The 19,691-nt window shown below is 43.5% G+C and overlaps 1 protein-coding gene across 2 annotated transcripts in view; it reads right to left on the minus strand.

Moving 5' to 3' along the window:
• Positions 1–2,092: 2,092 nt before the first annotated feature.
• Positions 2,093–19,691, minus strand: part of faf1 (Fas (TNFRSF6) associated factor 1) — a 75,431-nt gene continuing 57,832 nt past the window's right edge. The window contains exons 16-19 of one of the 2 annotated variants that reach the window (XM_078285696.1): positions 15,663–15,743; positions 14,436–14,513; positions 10,358–10,573; positions 2,093–3,534 (exon numbers count right to left, since the gene is read on the minus strand). In XM_078285696.1, coding sequence (XP_078141822.1) covers positions 3,451–3,534; positions 10,358–10,573; positions 14,436–14,513; positions 15,663–15,743 — 459 coding nt within the window. In that variant the 3' untranslated portion in view covers positions 2,093–3,450. The remainder of the gene's footprint in view (positions 3,535–10,357; positions 10,574–14,435; positions 14,514–15,662; positions 15,744–19,691) is intronic. The other variant, XM_071921805.2, reaches the window with a different exon arrangement.

Consider the following 19,691-nt stretch of genomic DNA (forward strand, 5'->3'; position numbering starts at 1 on the left):
AAATGCTGCTGGAATTGATGAACAATATTCACAGTGAGCTTCATGAGATAATCGTCTATTTCACAAACAAGGATTAAGTCAAAGCCTACAGAACTCCCATTTGAAACTAGACTAACTTAAAAACAGCTTTTACAGAAATGGTTTCAAATAGTCTTAATCCAGTTCGTAAAGAAGATTAGAACTACTCTGGGACTAAAAGAGGGATTAAATTATTCCCCTGAAGAGACAGACTTAACTTTTGCAGTTAGCTGGTCAGGTAAAGTGATGGAAAACTTCTTCTTTGCACTAGCAGAGGCCAAAAAGTGCACAACCAGTTCAGTCCATGACTTTGTTCTGTATCTAAAGAGAATTGAATTTCACAATGATTTTGCACAAGTATGTTGAATTAACTTTAAAAAATTGCTTATCGTATATTTGAACAATTTTGATATATCATGCCTCTCACATTACTTTCTTTCTTACTTTACTTTCTAATCAACTTTCGTCTGTAATTAGGTGGTTGTCATTGCTCACTCCAGTATCACAGAAACACCAATCAATATTTACAGGTTAAAGTCAATTCTATAATTGTCAGAAAATTCCCCTCTCCAAAGTCTGAGCAGTCATCAGCTCTTGATTCTGTTAGTCAGGGACTTCATTAATCAGAAGTAACAACCAAATTTTAGCCATCATCATTAAAGTCACTGAAATGTACTGTAGCATAACTATCACAGATTACAGCTTACTTTGTTTCGGTGAAATTGGCCCCAGGAGAATTAAAAATGATAGAAAAACTATAAATATAAAGCTGCGATTTTCATCACAACACCTGATCATAATTGAATATCCAGTGCCCCATACAAACTCCGTAGCATTTTGTGGAAAAAAAAAACAGAGATCCAAGGCATTTACAAATCTGTTATAATGCCATTACTTTATTTGGCCAGTCATAATTGTAAGTTAAAAACTGCGCTCAGACTTTAACAGATTCCTGGACTGCTGTTTTCCACATGACGAGGATCCTTTTTTTATCCAAAGAGCATCCGACCACACAACCCACAAGTATTCCAGCCTCCTATCCGTTTTCGAACACTCTTTAGTATGACTGGACCACGTTTATTATGGGAGTTTTTATTTAGAACAAAAGAAGTATCACAAAAAACATTTCTGATCCAAAAATCGCAGCAGTTCACTGTGCTGCACCAACTACGACTATCACCTCGCCCTTTCGTCTGCCTTATATAAATTTCAGATTCATTAAGTGTGAAAACGGCACATTTGGTGCATCTGCTTGAACCCCTGGCCCGGTCTATTCTGGTCCCGTCTCATTAGCCATGTCTCACTGTAATCCAGGCCCCTGTGATCTGCCTGCCTGCCTGTTTATTGATGAGGGAGAAGTGTTCTTCCTGAGCAGGCGGTCTCTGGCGCTCGCTCCGCTGGGGTTCTCAAACTTTGCCTTTTGCTGACAGCGGAGCCCTGCTGCAGATGGAGGGCTAAGCCGGCGTGATCTCTCAACGCCGAAGGCAGGAAATTAGCCGTGGCGTGGCTGATATTACCAGGTGGCGTCTGGGTGGGAATATTAAAACACTAGTTAAGAGAAGCATGCAAAAAAGCAAGCAAGTAGGGAGTTTCGGTCGGTGCTAACGGAGTTGTGATGATACATGTCTAAACTTTGATATCTATAAAACCAGAGATTGAGGCTGAAAAGCGAAGCAACATTGGCCCTCTGTCCAAGTTAACTTGATTCTCATCAGATTGGGTTCTGTGATGTGTGTACCTCTATTAAATCAACCCGCCGCTCCAACTTTAATAAGAAGTGGAACATCAATATGAACACCTTCTGTACCAGATATCATGAACTCCAGCAGCCAAGTGTCACAGAACTGCCTTTGTGCTTGACTTCTGCGTTTTTTGACCCAGACTTCGGTTTCTGGTGTCTCAGATGTTTAAAGCAAACAGCTGTCAGAGAGAGAGAGAGAGAGATGAAGACAGAGACACCAAGTTTTCACAGCTAACCAAGAAACCGCAGATTTGATAAGATTGGGATCTCGACCCTTTTAGATTGTTTTATAAAAGGAAACCTCAAGAGTTTGCTGACGTATACGCCGTGTTCTGCAGACGCTTCTATTTATATCTTTTGATTAGGACTCTCTAAGGAAACCCCAAACCGCCTCTCTCCACTAATAGGTTTATGAAAAAACCCTACCAGAGAATGTCATAATATTTAATGTCAATTAAGATGATCTTCTATTTACTCTGGGCCCCAATAAAAACAAGATTTTTATGCCCTACATACCTTCATGAACCTTTGCAAAACCTCAACAAACCAAAGAAAAACAATTCATACTCTTAAGGCCATCTGAATATGGGAAAAGACTGATGTGTGTGTGTGTGTGTGTGTGTGTGTGTCATGACGTGTTTCAACAGACTGCTGGCCGAGACACATCCATGTTCATATATATTTTATATAATGTATATCAAACTAAAACTAATACAGCATCAAACTTAAAAAGGATCAAGAAAAAAAAAAAGAAAAGAAAAAGAGAAAAAAAAACTGAACAACTGAGCAATTTGTTGGCTTGTGGAACAGCGGATGTTAAAACCAGGGGAAGCAGAGAAAGGGGGGGCACAGCAGATCCTTGGGGGCGTGGAGGGGGTGGGGGTGGGGGGTGTCCGGTCCGCAGACGGAGAGGTGCAGGGGTGGAAGTTGGGGCGGGGAAGGGGCAGGGGGGCATCACTGTTGGGGTGAAAGGTGGAGTTTGGGAGGGGGTCGGGGGCACCAGAGGGGCAAATACAGGTGGAGATGAGATAGTCCAGCCTTCTCCGGGTAACGTCTCTTCTTGCTGTTTATTTTTTATTTTTTTTTTAGCATTTCTTTACTTCAAACACAAAAAACCATGTTCTAAAAAAAGCAGCCTCGGTGTGTTGAACGTGGAGGGGAGGGGGGACAAGTCCGTTTTTTTTTTTTCATCGTGACAATGTTTTGTCTACTCAGTCTCTTAATTCTTTTATCATACTGTGTTGTGTTTGTGTTGTGAGAGAAAACCATGACACAGCAGTCGGTTAGGTGAAGGTAGCGAGAGAGGGTGAGAGAGAGAGAGAGAGGGAGGGAGGAGAGGGAGAGAGGGGAAGACAGTAAGGGAGGGAGAGGAAAAACGAGTGTTTGGCTGTGTGCTTGTGATACTGTCTTTGCTCCTCTGTGCGTTACGTGTACACTAGGCATTCATGTACCACGACCAGGCCGAGAGCAGAGAAGCTTACTTACACGTGTGTGTGTGTGTGTGTCTTCGTATGTGCATGCCGGTGTGTTTATGCATGTCTGAGAGGGTGGTGGTCTTTGTGTGTGTGTGTGTATGTGTGTGTCTGTGTGTGTGTGTAGGCCCAGATTGCGGGCCCATGCTCGGTGACTAGTGTGTGTCCAGCCAGTTTGTCAGTCAGTCAGTCCCCTCGGCCTATCAGGGGGGCCAGTTCCTACTCTTTAGCCTCCAGGAAGAGCGTCTCCTGTGGAAACAACTTGGCCTCCAGCAGAGTGGACCCTGGATCCAACTGGGTGATCTGGGGAGAGGGAGAGGGAGAGGGAGAGAGAGAGAGAGAGAGAGAGAGAGAGAGAGAGAGAGAGAGAGGGAGAGGGAGAGAGAGAGAGAGAGAGAGAGAGAGAGAGAATGTTAGACCATCACCAAACTTGGCTTAATACTTCACATTCAGTCATTCAGCACTGGTTGAAATCCCTTGGTGACTGTCCCGCCGTACATGCCCTGCCATCCAGTCTAGAGGAGGGTGGAGTGTGTTAGCGCCGACTGCCTTGAGAGTGTGTGTGTGTGTGTGTGAGAGAGAGTGAGAGAGAGAGAGAGAGAGAGAGAGAGAGAGTGAGTGTGTGTGTATTATTCTAACATAATGTTTAAAAGGCTAGACAGGGAGGCAGTAATCTGAGCGGCCGGAGCTTCGTTTCCCTAAGAGGTCTGTCAGGTTTGTTTTCTTAAGAAGGCTCCGATCCAGAACAAACCACTGAAGGTTACAGGACAGGCCCGTCTTAGTGTGAGAGAGAGAGAGAGAGAGAGAGTGTGTGTGTGTGTGTTCTAAAAGCTCTCTGGTGTGTGTATGTGTGTGTGAGAGAGAGATAGGGGAATTGGGAGAACAGTGTGTGTTTTTTGACGGTTAATAATGACTAATTTCCCTATTAGAAAGGCCAAACAGTAACGCAGCCTACGGTGGGAGGCAAAGAAATACTCACGACAACCGTCATTCTCTAAAAGAAGCACAGGAATAATGCAATACCACCCACAACGGAGCTGATCGAGTTAGCCATGTTAACATGAAGGGGGTCTAACCTGTGCTGTTCAAAATGGGACACACTGACACACACACACACACACTCTCTGACACCCACCCAGCCTGCGGGCCTCTTAGCTTATGTGAGCTAATCGCTGGAGGGGTCGAGTTACATAGGGCCGGTCTAACACCTGGGCTGAAGGGGCCGTGTGACAGCAAGGCGGTGTGACACTGAGATGTGTCCAGGGCTTATCTGATGCCTGCGGTGTCAGCTCCTCTGATTAGGACTCCTATTCTAACACCATGGAAAGATAATTAAGCAGCTCGCTGTACCTGCTCTAGAAGGTCAAAGGGCAAGCTGAGCACGGGTAAAGGTCGACCTCACAACAGACAGAGGTGATAGGACTCTGATGCCTTCTATTGTAGGGAACGAAACATGAACTCTGACCACGAATCGACCTGGAACTTCACCTACAGCTTCACCTTCACCTTTTGTAGACCGTGCTGATTGTCTACGTCACTGTAGGAAACAATCAGGATTTTTTTTTTTGACAAAAGTGTAAAGGTTACTACAGTCAAACCCTCCTCTGTGCACCATTCCCAGTAAATGAACATATCGCTATTGTCAGGTGACAACCTTGTAACTCCAATTTTGTTGATTTTCATTTTTTTTTACTTTGAAGTTGAAGGATTACATGCTCCTCTGTGGGTTCAGGGAATTCTACAACCCTTGGTGCTTACAAAACCCTTTAAAAGCCCACTGGATAAACTCAAAATTGCATGGTGGTTGAGCTAAAAACAAGGCTGAAAAGTTGACATTTTGGAGGCACAAGGTTTTCACCCAACAGCGACGATAGGTGGAAACGTTCAATATGACGAAAACAGCCACCTACAGAGATTAGCGGCGTCTAAACCCAAAAATCTCTGGAACTAGAATGGTATCGGAGGATTCAAAGAAAAGGGTAAGAGAGAAATGAAGAAGGGCAAGTAAATTAGGAGAAGGTGAGGAGGATATCTCAGCATCAGGCAACCTATCCAACTCCCAAGGGTGGTTGGAAATGTCACACCAGCGGCAGCGTCTTTGACTCCGTGTCTTTCATCTCCTCGTCCTCATTTCAATGTGTCATTTAGACTCTTGACTTCTCAGCGGGGTCCTGGGGAGCCTGGCGCTGGCAGGGAGGGGCTGTCACACCAACCTTATGCACCTCACCTAGTTAACCGCCTCCTAGCACTGCGGGGTGGGGGGGGGTGGGGGGGCGAGATGGCACCATGAGAAATAAAATGGCGTGAGTCTTTGTGTGTGCTGCAAACAGCTTCCATCCCAACAGTGGGGAAAAAAACGACCAACACGGCTGCTTAGTTCCTTTTCCCACCTCAGGAGCGGCGCTTCGCAAATGGCTGCCATGCTAATGAACCCGACAGGCTGTTATGACACCACAGCATCAGGTAGGAGTAAATGAGGCTTTGGGGTGGAGCAGGTGTGTGTGGGTGTGTGTATGCGGAGTAAGCGAGAGTGTGTGTGGATGTGTGCGCTCTGAGTGAATTCGGGTGCGAGTTTGTGTTTGTAGCGCACGAATGTGCACTAGGGAGAGGAAACGGGGGGAGAGCAGCATCTGACTCTGAAAAAGAAAGTAGGGAAACAAGATGCCACACTGACACAGGAGACGGGCGCCATCGGTGATTGTTTACATTGTTATCCAATTAACAGACCATAAGCATGGAGGCATCTGTCAACAAACAAAGCTGTTGTTTTTCCTCTGCTCTGCCTAAGCCATATTCTCCTCTCCTGCGCCTACACACAGCCATGCATACATACATACATACATTCATAAGACAGACACAATCTAGCTCTCTGGTTTGCAGTTTGTTCTCAACCTTGAGTCAATATAGTTTCAATCAACCAATTTGGATCAAATCAATCAGTTACTTGTTGAAATAGGGAATTGTCTGACTAATTAAAGTAAGTGAGTTAATTTCAAAAGATTTTCAATTTACTAAATAGCCTTTATACAACAAGGTTTTCCTGTTTGTTAATTAAAAATACATCTTAAATTGACTGAATAAAAACTGAATTGAACTCTGTGTGCTTGAAATAATAAAATCACAAGGCATAATACGACACCAGCAAATCTAATTTTAAAACCTGGAACCAAACAAAAAGACAGATGGCATTTCTCGGCAATCTTTGATATTTTATCTTTTTTTCCCTATGAAAAATTGTATGAAAATGTTTGTATATTTGGATGTATCGTAAACAATCTGCCATCACATTTCACAATAAAATAATAAGCTAATATCAACCCCATGTAATTGTCATTAGCAACCAGCAGATTTCATCATGGTTAATATCACGTAATTAGCACCTAAGGTGAAGTTTAAAATAAATACCGGAATTGTAAATCACTTCATCCAAATGAATAAAACACATTGATAACAGGGGAGGCGACGCTAAGCAACGCTGAGCAAAGAAAGAAAGAAAGGGAAAATAAACACAGGCCCTCAAGATGTCCGTTTCCAACATAATCAAACGCGCAGCTGAAATAACGCATTTTTAATGAAGCCATTACAGGCCCTACTATGTTAATTAAAACCAAATAACTTGTCTGTTTTAAACTAGTGTTGTCAAGTGTTTATTTGGCCAATTACAAAAGCAGTGGGAGATCATTATCTGGTGCCAGGAGCGATGACAACACGTAGCGCCGGGGCGTGAACAGAAAAGAACAGACCAGAATACGGCACTTCAAAGAGACGACTGCGCCGCACAGGCTGGATGAGGGGGGGAGGATAGAGGGGGGGAAAACAGGGAATGGGGAAGAACAGAAAGGGAGAGAGTAAGTGGAGTGAGAGAAAATAAGGATGAACAAGTCGAGGGGGGGAAAAATTTACAAAGGGAAAAGAGAGGGAGTCGGGGAAAGAGGGAGAAGGCACATGGCGAAGGAGAGGGTACAAAGCGAAAGAAAAGCAGAGTTTCGAGGGATGGAGGGACTGCATGAGCAGGAGAGAGGGAGGTAGAGGGGCAGGAGGAGAAGGAAACGGGAGGGAAAAGGGAGAGGGAGAGAGGGAAAAAACGAGGGAAGAGGAGAGGGAGAGGGCTGAAGGCCGGGAGGGGGGCTGGGATCCCTGGGGAATGTGATGAAGAGAACAGCTTTCAACATTAAGGGATCTGGGGAGATATTGGCCTCTGTGCGTGGCCTAGGATGGAGCCAAGGCAACACACACACACACACACACACACACACACACACACACACACACACACATACATTCACTTCATATCCATGTTCAGAGATGGGGCAGAGTGCCATACAGCTATGTAAAGCTACTACATCCTAACTGCCACAGAGGTAAATTTGTGATACGTGGACAGGATATTATAAGGACGGTCTTGAGGAAGCGACCGCGAATGAAACTACTTTAACAATAAACTGCAATAGTTCTTCCTGTGAACATGACTCTTTGAGATACCAGATACTGGGGAAAAAGCACCGGTATAACAGATGTAAAATCTATTTCAGTACGGCGCAGAGCTTCTTCTATGGCACTGTTTATTTTCTCTGCATCTTAAGTTTTGTCTAAGAATCATTCGGGCCAATCCACATGCTCCTAACATTAGGTTGAGACGGAGCTGGGAGATGGATTAGGAGAAGGGGAAACCAGGAAGAGGGTACAGTATCACAGTGAGAAGAATAATATGCTGGTTAGACAGTGTTTGGGTGTCTATGAGCGGATTGCTGAGTGGAACAAATGGATCGGTTATTACACCATGCAGTCTAAACATGCCCACCGCTAGCTGAGGGAAAAACAATCTCAGGCCTCTCTGAACAGCGGATTGCGATCACCCAGTGTCAAAGACAAGGGAGGAAATTCTTGAATGAAAAGCTGAAAACTGAAACACTAATAGTCTCCCCCCTTTCTCAAACTCACTGACAGTCATAGAAACTAAGAAAGGGTTAGTTCCCTGAGCACGGCTAAGCCTAGTACAAATGATGCCAGTGTAAGGCCGGCTGTAGTACTGAAGAGATAAGCCACAGATACCAAATGTTGAGGAAGAGACTGAATCCAAAAAATTGGAGACTAATAGACTCTTATTGGCTAAGCGACAGGAAGGTGGCACAAGCACGAGACAAAGATATCCCATTTGGCTCTATCTTTCTATCTCGAGAAAGTGTCAAAAAGTTGATTTACAGACAGGAATGCAACTGTTACCAGACATTTATACACACATTTGTACACATGATTATCGATTCACAATACAGTCCTTTCTCCTTGTCAATGACACATTAGTTTCTGCCACAGATATTAGAACTACTACATTCAAAGTTCTCAAACTGAAACTAATAAAACAACTAATTTCTGTTGCTACAGTTGGATGAATGCAATGGAAATTAAGTAGGAGGACAGAGAGGGAAAGAAAGAGAGAAAGAGTGACACTGCACAAAGCGACAGAAAACTAGAAAAGGGAAAGAAGGTTTCAACAGTTGTGGTGTATTACAAATGCAATAGTGGTCTATCCTCTATCCTCTGATCCTGGCAGAGCAACAGTGAGAGCGTCTGGACGGGATGGAGGCTCTCTATGCTCCCTCTCATTTAATTACAACACAGAGCTGCAGGATTAGACAGGGGCCTGTGTTCACAGCCTCATACTGGCACTACCAATGATCTGCTTTCCTCCTCTCTTTCCCCAAATCTCTTGCCTTTTTGTTTTCTGGAATTATCTCCCATCTTCCTCTTTTTAATATCTTCTCCGCTTGTCTTTTTCTATCCTCTTCTCTCTCAGATTGTTTCTCTGATTAAATCTTTTCTTTGTTTAAGCTTTCCTCGTCTCTGTTCTCTTTCCACTAGTTCTGCACTGTCACCATCCACTTCTCTCCTCTCTACCCCCCTAATCCTCCCATCCTGTTTCTGCCGGAATTTCATCTGCGATGCAGACACATCTTTATCTCTGTCTCAAACACATGTTTACTCTTGATTATAAAGAGACAACTGTGAATCCTTTAAGTGACAAAGTTGTGAGCGGGGCATGTGTTTGCTTGAAAATATTTGTGTATGTGTTGAAGTGTGTGATTGTGACGAAATGAAGTGTGTGAGCTACGCGTTAATGTGTGTGTTAGTTTGAGGTGTTTGTGCCCCAGTGGTCCCTACAGACTACGATGGCACACTGCCTGGGCAAGCCTTCACACACACACTTACACATACACACACCTCTACCAACTACCACAACCCACCCCTCCACATGCACTCCTCTCTTGATTAATGGAAATCCCATTTTTGTTTCCAGCAGCATGGCTAATTAAGCTGGTAGTTAAAACAGTGCTCATTAGCTAGCTTGCACAGAGCGCGGCGACCCAGCCCTCTAATGACTGGTTGTAGCTGGCTGGCTGCTGCCGGGCTACAGCCGAAGAGCCATAGAGAATACTACTGTTAGTGCTGACAACTGTATCCTAACACAGACATAGTGTACTGTATTCACAACGGACTGATACTAATTAATATTCACTGAATAATACATGTGCGCAGGTGGATGGATTTACAGTTGGCTTAACTCGCTCAGTCACAGGTACGAGTAAACACACACTGACGCACAACGGCACGCAGCACAAACTTAGACAAAATAATAATGATAAACATCAAGAAAAACAAACAAAAACACAGAAACAACAAGACATCCTCTAACTACTGTCCCCATTTCCCACCTCACAGCCGTGGCCTGAGGTTGAGATGAGCAGCGCACCCAGCAGACCTCAGGATGGGACGGAAGAGCCAATTACAGCTGTGGATCTCTCCAGCAGAGATGCTAGCTAAGGCCGAGAACACCGCACAGCCTGCTGCTGCTCGTCTGGGGTGACGGCAAATTTATCACTCATTTGTGCTTGAAGGACAGAGGACTGTTGTGAAGGACTACACTAAACTGAGAGGGGATGAGGGGATAATTCATCTCCCATCTTGGTGAAAATGGCTTTCCCTGCCCCGCTGTGCATTTAACAGCTCTAGTGTGTTAGTCCGAAAAGCCCTTTCAAAGGACGTATATTTCTGTGAGAGAAAGTAGTAAACGGTTTGTGTGTGTGTGTGTGTGTGTGCATGTTTGTAAGAGAGTAAGTATACCACGTACATTTCTACGGGGGAAGGTGGTGAGCAGCTTGAACTCGTCGAAGGGGTATCCCTTGGAGGCCACGAAGTCAAAGAGGACCTGGAGCTTACAGCTGCCCAGGAAACGCCTTTCCAGGAACTCGCCACTCGGTGTGCGGATACGCAGCTTGCTGATTGGCTCTCCTCGGTCCTCGGCGGGCTCTGGCGGTAGGGCCTGCTCCAATGACAAGCGGATGGCCTGAAAGACGGGGTGGGACAAAGATAGTAAAGAGTTAGATTGGGGTCAGTACACAAATCAATGTGCTAACCGCATATTTCAGAACACATTTTGGAGACATCCCATAATGACTGGAGACATGTCACGCTTTCTATTATGCCAATCGCCACACCGTTAAAAGGTGGGTTTCCTTGTTTGTAAAAGACAGAGGTAAGAGAGAAAATATAAATTCTGTTGTTGTGATCACATTGGACAAGTGATGGTTAAAAAATTGCAAACAGAAGGCTGAGGATTGCTCCAACTCGGACGAATATAACCAATTTTTTCCCACTTCACAAAATGACGGATGCTCTTTCAAAGCCTACAATGCCCAGTGCGAGAATGTTCATCTTAGGAGAATACGAGAACAATTATTGAAAGACCAATGTAGAATAAACAGTGTTTCTAGACATGGCAGTCATCCACAGCGCTGACTGAGAGTAGAAGAAAGACTAAGAATGGTTTAGATCCTAGGTACACACGGACCTTACAGGTACTTGTGGGATACAGCTGTCATTCGTGCTGCTGCCATTCTTCTTTTAAGCTTAAGTCATTAAATGTTTCAATTTTACAGTCTGTTGAGAGCCGATACCCCAATATGAAAATGCCAACGTGGTTAATATGTGGATGATCAGATTTGGTTCAATGATGGTTCAAGTATGTGGTTTGGATGGGAATCTATGAGCAGAGGCCAAGTGCATACCTGGCTTGTATGCTTTTCCAGCTTAGCCCTACCTCTCTGTGATTATCTACTTGAAATAAAACCAAGATCCATTAGTAACACTAGTGATTAAAAAGATGATGACACACTGCGCAACCATGGATGACAAACGAGCCAAAAAGTTGCCCCCATAGTGATTACAGCACTGTTGCTTCACATTGATCAGAGGATCTTGTTGTCCTGAGAAATATGATTAAATTAGTTGCCCTGTGTCTCACCCTGTTCCCTAATGCCTGCCATAGCTCATAAGGTTGCCAAGTAGCATTTCACTACGTAAAAAAAAAACAAAACAGCCCAGCGTACTCCTAGTGCTTCATGCTTCCTTCGTGTTCCTTAATCATCCTGTTAGGCAGATTTGAGATTTAGCTTCTTGAATATATCAGTGTCTCTCACCTAAAGCTTAAAGTTTCATAAGAAGATTTCAAACCCCCTGATATCTTCTTTTGCAGACCAGGTTTATTCACCTTTCCCCATCAACTCTAGGTCAGAGAATACTGTCTTCACCACAATACAGTGAAGGTGGCTTTGCTGGTACAAAAGACTACCATCAACTGTCATCTTCAACGGCAAAGCTAATCAACTCTCCTGTGTCCTAAAGACCAGGCTCCAGCCTCTCCCTCGAGCCTTCCTCTCCTCTCTGCTCCTGCCCCTCCCCTCCTTCCCCCCGGCTTGTTGTTCCTGTTGGGCCAGCCGGGGAGCATATGCTGTGACAACACGCCCCGGCTTTATTTACACACCATAATGCAATTATATTTCATAAGAGTGTACAACAGTAGCTCATTAGCAGCTTCTGGTGTTGGGTGGGCAGGGCAGGGCGCGTGCCGCTCCGCTATCCCAGCTCCCTCAGGTGTAAGAGCTGATGCTGACTGAGTTAAAGGGGCCCCCGGGGGCGGACGAACACACACACACACACACACACACACACACACACACACACACAGACAGGAGGACGTGTGCGGTGGTGGACACACAACGACAGAGAGACACTCAGTTAGTAAACCACACACACAAGCACGGACAAACACACACACTCAAATGAGCGGTAGCGTCCCTAAAGAAACCACAGGACACACGCCCGGTCGAGCCTGGGGCCCAGGCTGTTCCACACAAATAAGTCAGAAGCATCCATCCATCCATTTATCCACCTCTCCAGCTCTGCTCGGCTAACCACAGAAAGCAAACAGATGACGGGTGGGAAGGAGAGGTGCACCTGACAGCCACACTTCTGTATGCTAAGACCCCATGAAGGTGGTAAATAGTAATGTCAACCCACACAGGCACATGGAACACACACACACACACACACACACACAGCTCCCTCCCTCAATTCACCTACTCTTACTTTCATCTCCCTCTTCTTTGCACAAAGGCACAAAATCACAGAGAAAGCGTTCCCACTAGCATTGTCCTCTCTCTGGTGGCTGCTGGTGTTTTTGTTGTGTCTGAAATTTCTGTGCCATACCAGGTTACTGCCTCATAAGTCTAAGCTGAAAATTGCTTAGAAAAAAAAAAACAAGCTATCATGAGTTCAAAAGTCTTCATCATGGGTTCTTAACTTTTTCAGCAAGGGAACCAAATGAGGAATTCATTATCCACAACGTTCACTGTGATTATTGGTCATATGTTGATATGTCAATAGGTTGGGTGATTGTACAGGGGATTAAATTCACTGTTAATGTTTTGACATTTTGCTTATTGCATCAAGTTTGTTGGTTTTGTGATAACTGAATTTCTCTCCAGGACAAACACAATTAGACAGAGTCATAATACATCTAATAATAAACAAATAATAATAAAGTAAGTAATTTTCTGTCTATCTTTCTGTGTGCCTATCTATGGATCCAGGCTAATTAGAACTACAACTAGATATGACAGCATATCTTGTCATGTTGGGATAGATGGGCAGTTGTACCCATGACCCATATAAGGTCCTGACTAACAGTTTAAGAAACCAGGGTTAGCATTGTCCAACTCCAGCAGCCGTTGTTGGGTCTCCTGTTTATGAATATCTAGACTGTAGCACAACGCTAGTCCGTTGGCACAGGAGAAACCATGGAAACCATGGGGCTTGGGTAGACAGCAGTGATATAATTAGGAAGGACAGGGTCATGGTGGCCTTTGTTGTTTAAAACACACAAGTGCACACACACGCACGCACAGTTTGGTTAGTAGACTACAGTGATATAATTAAGAAGGCCCGGCCCGGGGGTCTTTTGTTGTCGTCTGTTTAACTTAAGTGACAAATCACCTGAGCGAGCCGGGTCACCTGATACCTCTCAGCGCCCCGAGGCTCACTGCTGAGTAAACAACAATCAGCGAGGACTACACTGTATTACTATAGACTATATTACAACACTGGTGCCATCCTCGCAGACTATTATTGTTTTCCTGCATGCGTGAGTGCGTGTCTGCCTGTGTGTGTGTTTGCCCCCTCTTCACATACAATAATTGTTTTTTCGAGTGAATATGTGTGTTTGCTTAGGCTGTGTGTGTGTGTGTGTGTATATGTGTGTGTGTTTGTGCGTGTATATGTATATGAATCGCCCAAGTCTTTTGTTCACTTGGGTTTCAATATGAGGCTGTGTGCTGTACCAATACAACGCAGTTAATGGAACAATAACTTGTGTGTATGTAAGGTGACATTTACAGGGATGGGCCTCACTGTAATTAGGACCTTTCAGTCTTTTAAAAACGGTTGTATGAATGTTCACCGGCACCACACATGCAACACAAGTATGCTTCAGTGACTGGCAGGTATTATCAATACCACAATCTAATTGACTCATTATTCTGAAGTGACAGTATGACAGAGATAAAAACCACAGCACAACTGACTGCTGGGTTCTGCATTTTGTATTTTGTTTTACCAGCTCCTAAAATGCATTCATGCTACTAAGAAAACTGAAAAAGAAGCACATGGGAAACTTCAATTATTTTCACAGATCTTCCTTCTGCGTTTCTTTCCTGGGTTCCTAAATGTTTCTCTTTTGGAAGAGCATGTGCTCCCTCAGAAAAATATCACTGTACAGCGCTGCACTGATAGACCAAGATGAAGTATGAGTAATATTGGAGTAATTTGTATCATGCGAGAATGAGCTGGTAGGAAGTGGTTGTCCTCCTCACCTCCTTCTCTTCCTCCTGCTCCTTCCTCATCTGTTCCAGGCGAACCTGCTCAGCCTCTTCTCTCTCCTGGGCTTCTCTCTGAAATAGAATCAAACAAATTTAATTCAAATTTCATCATGTGGGATCAGACAATAGAGTCAAAGTCAAAATACCTAATGAATTACAAAATTGTTACAGTGCTTCCCACAGGTTGTCAGTTTATTTTGCCGGGAAGGTGTGGTTACTGTGGTTCAATTACCAAACCCCTCAAACCGCAACTCATATTTTTTCAAGCACTAAAGTCTCTAATCTAGTAAAAGCTGATGTAATTATTGGGGCTACATTTCAAACTGTCTCTCCATTCACTTTGTGTCGGCACAGACACACCGCAACTTGAAAGAGCACAGATGCACTGCTTCATGGGTGCAATGAATTATGGTCATTGTAGTTCACAAACATGCTTTTTGTGCTTGGCAGCATTAAAGTCACAATGAAACAGCATTTTGAGAGCATCTTGCTGTATTTCCCGTTGAAACAGGATGATGTGGCAGGACATAACGTATAGGAGGGATCATTCAAAAATGGAAAGCAATGGGATATCTGATAGGGAGAGAAAGGCAATTTTATTTGATGGGAGGGACGGGATTGTTAAAAAAAAGTTTTTATTGGTTGGAATTTTTATGTTCGCCAGATGATGAGGTCACCACTAAAGGTTTTCCAGGAAGTTAAAGTAATGAGATTTTTATATAAAAACACAAGAAAAAAACACAAGAAAATATAGATTTTTTTTTCCATTTTTGTGGCATAATTGTCAAACAGCTGTTTGGTATGATAGTTTGAATGAGCTAAAAAGGTGAAAAGTAATTTTTACTTTCAGTGTGACTTTAAATCTTGATTGTTCGAGAGAGAACCGCCAGCTTCATGCATGACTGCACCCAAAATTAATCCAAACCAAAATTTACTTGGCTGGCTGTTTAATTTACCTGGGCAGGTTGCCCAAATATTAACATTGCATGGGAAACACTGTGTTATGAGCAACACACATTAGTTAAAACTCCTACAATAAGAAAACTGGGGTGATGTTGCCCATTTAAAAGAAAATGAACTCAAAGCAACAGTATTAAGCGGTGCTCAGCTTAACCTTTATTTTTTTTTAAACGAGAAAATGCATTGTGTACTGTATCCACAACCACCTCAGACTACAGTCATACAAGCAGATTAGTGTCCTAAACTTTATTTTGAACGTACCTTCTTACGGTCAGCCTCTAGAGACAGACGGTAGGCCTCGTCCTGTTCTCTCTTCACCATCTCCCTCGCCTCGCGCTCGTCCTGAGTAGGGGGAGGGAGAAAAGAAAGGGGGCCCATTAGTAGACGCCATAATAAAAGGATACACAAGGACAAAACATCTAAGCTGAGGTGCCGGGCGTGGGAGCCAGAAAGAGCCTAACAAAAGAAAATGCAGAATGTCATGTGTGGTTGCGTACAAACACCAGGTATGAAAGAGTTGCAGCAGGGAGGAATTCATTCTGACCCGGCCTTCCTTTACCAGACCCTGGGCCTCTTTTATGTTCTCTCCCCTCATCTCCATTTCACCGTCCCCTTCTCTTTCATTCACTCTCCCTCTCTTCCTGTTTGTACAGAGGGAAGGGGACAGGCGGCCTTTCTCTCTCTACCTGCTGTGGCTACAAAGTGTTTTTATAAAGACAGGGACTAAATAAGTGTGTCCATTGTGTTAATAGCACACAGTCATTTGTTGCCTATATTCTGAAGCCCCATGCTGTGTGCCAGCCAGGATGTGGCAAGGTAAGGCTATTGTGACGATCAGAGGGCTAATGTGGAGCTAGGCCGGGGCTAAGCGAAAGGACAGTGTGCATTGTTGTATTGAATCTGAAAATGCAAAGGATACATTTGTGCTTTTGGTCCGCATAATAACTGACCTTTGAAAGGAAACTGTAAAAGAATGGCAGAGAGGGACAAAAGCATCAAAAGTGGCCCTGTTCAATGTACTGGTCCCGAGTCACGCAACAAAGTCACATACTTGTTCATTAAAGATATGATACTTATGTTTTTGTTTTATTAAATATACAGCGCATCGAGGCTAGAGTGTGCGACCATTTTTTCCTACTTTTTGATTCTTACATTGTACCACTGTAATATGTGAAAAGTTATTAAAAAACAAACAACTGCACTAAAGAACGACTGAAGCCCAAAATGCCCTGGAGGCCTGAGACGTCACACACGTTTTCAACTGCTTTCAATGACCTGACGTGGACGAGAGGCGTCACGTGAAACGTCAAACTACCTTGATGTGTCTGCTCCGAACATAGTGTGATTTTGGAGCGTCAACAGAGCAATAGCTGTTGTTGTTGGGGGCAGAAAGAAACAGTTAATGAAATTTTCCCAATAGGAAGTATTTTCAACTTTGTATCTCGGCAAATAACCTATGATGCATTTTTTAAATACATTTCTAATTTGTAGAGGTCTATTTGAGGGTGTTGTTGGATTTCGTTCATTAGCTTTTCCACATCTATGTCTTAGCTGCTCATCAAGTCGGCTAGAAGTATGCTGCCTTCAAGTGCTGCTCATAAAGTCCTCATAAGCTCATTTTAGTGCTTTTAGTCAGAAAAAACAAAATAGAATGCGTAAGAAAAGTATTTTTTCTTTTCATTTCTATGTCTTTTGCTCCAAACCAATATTGTACATGCCTGGGGATATGTCAGGCTGCTCTTCACATGATGCGTGTAAAATGACCTGGAAATGGCCCTTGCCGCTGACAGATGCAGAACATACTCATAACAACCTGCAGTGAGTAGTCAGTCGGTTACTAACTGTTAAGCTAAAACACAGACAACCATAGGAATGACTGGGGAGTCAGTGAGGTTGATTTTAGTCAGAATGTGGCTGTCCAGCTGCTCCGTCTCCAGACAGACACAAAAGTCAGTGTCAAAGTGGAATGTCTGAGTTGGGCAGACGTCTGTGGTCGTGTCTGAGTCTGTCCTGGGAGAGGCGAGGTGGGGAAAAGCAGAGAGGGAGAAGAAAGGAAGGAAGAAGAAAGAAGGAAAGGAAACTAAAGAACTAAATTCACCAGTGCCTGAGAACTCTGCTACACTGAAGATGAGATTAGTGCAGTGTCAAGGTTGACTTCACCCAGAGATGGGATAGGCCCCGTCAGCTATAGGATATACTGAAATTCCTGTGGTTATTAGTACTAATGATGAATAATCACACTGGTACATTGCGCTTTCATTCGTCTATTTGTGACATTATCACAACCCATTTCCCTCTGCCTCTGGCAGGCCGCGCCTGGGTAATTATCGCACTTGACTCACCGTTGTGGAGACAGATTTCATATCCTTCCTCTGCAGCTATACTACAGCTGCATGGCACTGCAAATCTGATTTCTGACGCAGATCTGAAGCAAGCTTTTGCAGTGACAAAAAATAAGTGCTAAAAACGCAGTGATAAAATACAATGTTAAAAACAACAGAAGAAAAATGACAAATGTTCAGATGAGATAAAAAAACAACAACTAATAAAAACACCTCATCTAAAAACAAAGAAAAGAAGAAACAAAACAAACAAACAAAACAAGATGACAAGTAATCTGATGCTGTCTGGTGCTTTTCTAAACACAAAACACCCCAAATCTTAGCTTGTTAGAAATTCTCTGGAAAATAAACATGAACAATCAATCATAAAAACAAAGACATTTTATGTAGAGGTGTGAAAGGCTGCTATGGAGGACTTAATACTTTCACATCCCCTCAAAACAATTTGAAAGAAGACATGATGCTCATGAATTAACACACTACTATATAAAAAAATCAAATTATCAAAACATATAGTATCAATATTTAATATTATTAATAATATCAATAAAACAAAAATACATTAAAGTAATGAGCCAAATCGGCCTGCCAGTGTGAACCTACAGTTCATGATTCACACAACCTGAACTGACACATGCACATAGTCTGAATACTTATTGCTGCTTGTTGCCGTTAATGGTTATATGAGGTGTGAGGAGAATGGCTAATCCAATATGAAGCTGGCGTACAGCAGTAATAATAACAGCAGAGAGAATAGTTGTCACTCAAGAGTCACCCACCCACCTGAAGAAGTCTAACCCTCAGGGTGTGTGTGTGACGACATTCTTTAACCACTGTTCCCATGACTGGGATGCTATGGCCTTAACCTCCAAGAATCACATCTGCATTGTTAAGATTGTGAAGCTGACTGAGTAACAGGCTTTCTGGCTGGCTGGCTGACTGTTTAACTGTTCAATCCCTAATATGGTGTGACACAGGACTACTACAGCTACAGTAGTCAAATAAGAGGTAGAAAGATGTTAGAGGCTGACAGAGAAGCGTGGGAACAGGAGAGAGTATGAGAAAGTGTTTAATTGACACACTGTACAGACCAAACTATTGGCATGCAGTGTATGTGATATGTGGGAACTAAGACTGGAGTCCTAGTAATGATTACAAATCTAACTTGGCTGTACTCAGCTGACTGCAAGTAGTTGCAGAGTGCCAGCTAAAGTGCTCGCTAGAGTAGGAACATATATTTGGTTCTAATTGTAGCTGGCCAAACAATACAATCATTCCAAGACATCTTGCCTGAAAATATTAAAATTTAAAATATAGAAAAAGACCCACAGCATGCCACAATAATGCTCAGCAGACTTCTACTGAAAACCTGCGTGGCATATAGGGCAAAAACGTATAGAGTGTCATTCTTTCTCTTGTTTGATGTCACTGAGTAAACATCTATTTGAAGGAAGAGCTAACTCTTTGACTGTGACAAAGACGAGAGTGGTTCAGGGGGTCAGGTGAAAGTCTTTGACAGTGAGAGGACCTCGCTGTCATACTGTCCCAGATTCCTGTCTCCGACATGAAAGACTAGCACCACTGTTCCCTCACTTTCTTCTATGGAGTGTAGCCCTCAATGGTGTTTGTCCACTTTCTATTGGATTAAAGGAGGCAGTCGACAGACACAGAGCAGCGCAGTGTTGCCTACACAGCATAGTGAATGAGAGAGGAGTCTGTATCCTGTGCCTATTCAAAGACCAAAGACTGTAGCTGGCACAGTAAACTAGAACTAAATGGGGACGAGGTGAATTGTGCCGTACCCTTTCTCAACTCCCGACAATGGTATGTATTCTCTGCTTGTCATTCCAAGTAGGCCACAGTCTAACAATGCCTTCTGATCTGTCCCAGCATGTTGCCATTTATCTCTTCAGCAGACCAGGGCAAAGCCCGGAGTAGTAACCGATCA

The sequence above is a fragment of the Centroberyx gerrardi genome, chromosome 9, assembly GCF_048128805.1.
Source record: "Centroberyx gerrardi isolate f3 chromosome 9, fCenGer3.hap1.cur.20231027, whole genome shotgun sequence".
Lineage (NCBI taxonomy): Eukaryota > Metazoa > Chordata > Actinopteri > Beryciformes > Berycidae > Centroberyx > Centroberyx gerrardi.